Source organism: Suncus etruscus, chromosome 12, assembly GCF_024139225.1.
Source record: "Suncus etruscus isolate mSunEtr1 chromosome 12, mSunEtr1.pri.cur, whole genome shotgun sequence".
Taxonomy (NCBI): Eukaryota; Metazoa; Chordata; class Mammalia; order Eulipotyphla; family Soricidae; genus Suncus; species Suncus etruscus.
This window is the reverse complement of record NC_064859.1, coordinates 10,140,643-10,144,019: the sequence shown is the minus strand read 5'-3', so window position 1 is coordinate 10,144,019 and position 3,377 is coordinate 10,140,643. Positions and strand designations below refer to the sequence as shown.

The 3,377-nt window shown below is 35.0% G+C and overlaps 1 protein-coding gene across 1 annotated transcript; it reads left to right on the top strand.

The window, feature by feature from the left end:
* The first annotated feature begins 633 nt into the window (after positions 1 to 633).
* LOC126024591 (double-headed protease inhibitor, submandibular gland-like) lies at positions 634 to 2,523 on the top strand. Its single transcript, XM_049785025.1, has 3 exons — positions 634 to 700; positions 2,054 to 2,141; positions 2,445 to 2,523. Exons 1-3 carry the CDS (start codon positions 634 to 636, stop codon positions 2,521 to 2,523), a joined length of 234 nt encoding a protein of 77 aa, XP_049640982.1.
* The last annotated feature ends 854 nt before the right edge of the window (positions 2,524 to 3,377 follow it).

Here is a 3,377-nt window from a genome sequence, read left to right as displayed (position 1 = left end):
CTGTGCAGATTCAGTAACCTCTGAGCATTGCTGGGTGTGGCCCATAGCCCCAAAGTAAATAAATCAATAAGTAAATAAGTAAATAAATAATAAAAATAAAATAAAATGTCTACGATATAGCAATAATACGGGTCTGATGAGTCATTTGAATCATTTAATAGGCTCCCAATGAAACTTTATGAATAATCAATAGTCTGTTTTCTAATTAGTCATGAATTAGGCAAGTAATATACATTTTAAAATAATGTTCTCAATGTTATATCCTTTATCCTTTCATGTTTAACATCCTTGATACCTGCCAAGCTATTTTTTTTCCCAGAAATATAACCACATCATTGTATTTGCTGTGAGTTCAGAGAATCATTACGCAAAAGTATCTTTGGTATATGTATTTCAGAGGTTTAACTGTTCCAGATGTCTATAAATCAAGATAACAAGGAAACTTTCTTTGACAGTATTTCCTTGAATTAAATCTATTAGTTTAGGTTAACAGCCAATCATCACTCTAATGGTCAGCTTCTAATGAGGGTGGGAACCTTCACTGGGCGTTTGTGTGTTGTATATATAGGAATGGATTTGTGTGCATTTGGCACTCACTTTCTCTTCTTACTCCCTCCACCCTCCCTTGCTGCCATGAAGAGCATCATTCTCTGTGCTCTCCTTGCTCTAGCAACTGCTGCCTGGGCTGTTTCTCCACCTGGTGAGTTGGGCTTACCCTCTGAAGCCCCTACTTTTATACTTATTACCATGTATTCAGATTTTAAAAACAGAAAGTATATATTTGGATTTGCCTAACTAATAAAGTCAAGGAGGGTGAGACCTTCAGAAAAGGAAAGATTAGATGAGATGAAGAATGAAAAGGTCATTGTCTCTATGCAGGTTTCTGACATCATCCCAAAATCACCACATAAAACTCTAAACTCGTTGTTCAAGCAAACTCTAGAAATGACCAGGTTTCCTTTTCTAACCATTAGGGAATTTTTTTAAATTTTAGTTTGTGTTGTCAGGCTCCTGCACATCTCTGTGTTTATTCTGATATTTCTCTGAGTGAAATAAGGGATAATTCCTAGGTATAATCTAAGTATGGGATAGGAAGATAATTTTTAGTGTCGTGACTAAATAATTAATCCTACTTGCATTTCTAACCTTAGAATTTTTTTTCCCAACTACATCTCATTTCACTTTCTTCTGATGAAGCATGGGGGACAGCAGTGAGTATGGTCTTCTTTATACCTTTTTTTTTTTTTTGTAAAAATTCAAATCAGAAAAAAAAATTCAAATCAGAGAAACTGAGTGAAAGTTGCTGTGAAAGTAGCTAGTCTGGTTCTTGTCAGGAGGAGGTTTGGACATTGAAACAATTTTCCTATTCTTAAATCCAACTTGTACTTTTGGGCAGTGTTTTAGGGTTTTGCAAAAATGTGTGCCTGTTGGGAACATGCCTAAAAATGCTCAGCGCTCTTAGCTAGGCAGGATGGAGAGAGAATATAGGTTGTTGGGAGTTGAAACTAGGTCAGCTGCATTCAGACAAGAGTCTTTTTCACACCAAGTCTTTTGCTAAGTATTTTTTTTTTTGGTATTTTTGGAGGGGGGTCACAACTGGCAGTGCTCAGGGGTTACTCCTGGCTCTATGCTCAGAAATCACTCCTGGAAGGCTCAGGGGACCATATGGAATGCCGGGATTCAAACCACCATCCTTTGGATGCAAGGCAAATGCCTTACCTCCATGCTATCTCTCCGGTCCCTTGCCAAGTATTTTTTAATTTTATTATTCTACTGAACATTTATCCATGTCCTTTGTAAGGAGATATTAATATTAATTAAGACAGATTTTGTCTTATTTGAGGTATTTTCTGGGCCTGAGTTATTTATGTAACAACAAGCACAGTACCTGAGTCCTTGAATACCTTTCATAATATATTTGTTGAAATGTTAAAATGTGGTGCTCTTTCCACTTATCCACTGGATATTTTAAGATTAAATAACTGATAAATTGAAGGAAGATAATCTTACAGTTTTTTGTTCCAATTATAGGTGGACTGCTCTCTATATAAAGGGAAGGCATGCACAAGAATATACAGACCAATATGTGGTACAGATGGGATAACTCACAGTAATGAATGCATGCTTTGTGCTAGAAGTCAGTAAGTATAATTCACAACTTGAAATACTTCACCCTCATTTAAACAAAAACCACAAAGCTTACACTGGTCATTAACTCCTCCTTTTTAAAACTACGGTTTTATAAATCCTACTTTTTTGCTATGGCCATCCAATAAAAACCATGCATCCAAGATTTGATGACAAATATTAGTCAAACTGTAGATTATTAACTGAAATACATTCTTAATTCATGTCAAACAACATAAAATGGCATATGATGACTTTCTGTGTTTATTATGAAATACCAAGAAACTACATTCTTATTTAAAATATTTCTTTTTCAGAGAAGTAAGATACAATATCAGAAAACTTCATGATGGTAAATGTGTAAGTATTTGCAGAAATATAGAAAAAAATAAGTAAAGTTTTGCTCACGATTAATATAAAATATACAATAAGTCCTCACTTTCAGAAAAAATATTGCAAAATAAGCACTGTAGAAATTATTTGTGAATCTATACAGTCTATTAGCCTAATCAGAAGGCTTAAAGTGTGGTTATTTGATTTATCCAGAAGAAGAGATTCCACAAACTGTACCTGTAGCCTGGGAAAGTTGGTTTTCTAAGACTATCACTCATTATTAGATTATTAAGAAGATTTTAAAGGAATTTAGATAGGTGACTAAATTTCATTACTTTAGGGAATTTAGATAAGTGACTAAGATAGGTGACTCAAGTCTCTGACACACATGTTCTTAGTAATTAAAATTTATAAAGAAGGGCCCGGAGAGATAGCACAGTGCGTTTGCCTTGCAAGCAGCCAATCAGGACCTAAGGTGGTTGGTTCGAATCCCGGTGTCCCATATGGTCCCCCGTGCCTGCCAGGAGCTATTTCTGAGCAGACAGCCAGAAGTAACCCCTGAGCACTGCCAGGTGTGGCCCAAAAGCCAAAGAAAGAAAGAAAGAAAGAAAGAAAGAAAAGCTCAAAGTAATTCAAAAGCAAATGCAAAAGCATTTTAAATAGCAAATAGGACTAAAGAACCATGTAAGTGAATGTCAATAATTTTAATAGTGGTAAAAATATTATATAAAAGAGTTGTAAAAATGATCATTATGAAAAACAGCTTATTTTAAGAAGAGATATCTAACATAATTTAATGGACTAGAAAAAAATACCATCATCAAAATGTCATAGAATGGGGCCAGAGTGATAGCCCAGTAAGTAGGTGTTTACCATGCCTGAGACTTATTTGGGTTCAATCCCTGGCATTCCATATG

What these genes read in the sequence shown, in the direction of transcription:
- LOC126024591 (XM_049785025.1), top strand. Translation starts at nt 634, where the DNA reads ATGAAGAGCATCATTCTCTGTGCTCTCCTTGCTCTAGCAACTGCTGCC. An exon ending in CTGGGCTGTTTCTCCACCTG is followed by an intron (nt 701 to 2,053) that starts GTGAGTTGGGCT and finishes CTCTATATAAAG; the next exon opens with GGAAGGCATGCACAAGAATA. An exon ending in ATGCTTTGTGCTAGAAGTCA is followed by an intron (nt 2,142 to 2,444) that starts GTAAGTATAATT and finishes TTTCTTTTTCAG; the next exon opens with AGAAGTAAGATACAATATCA.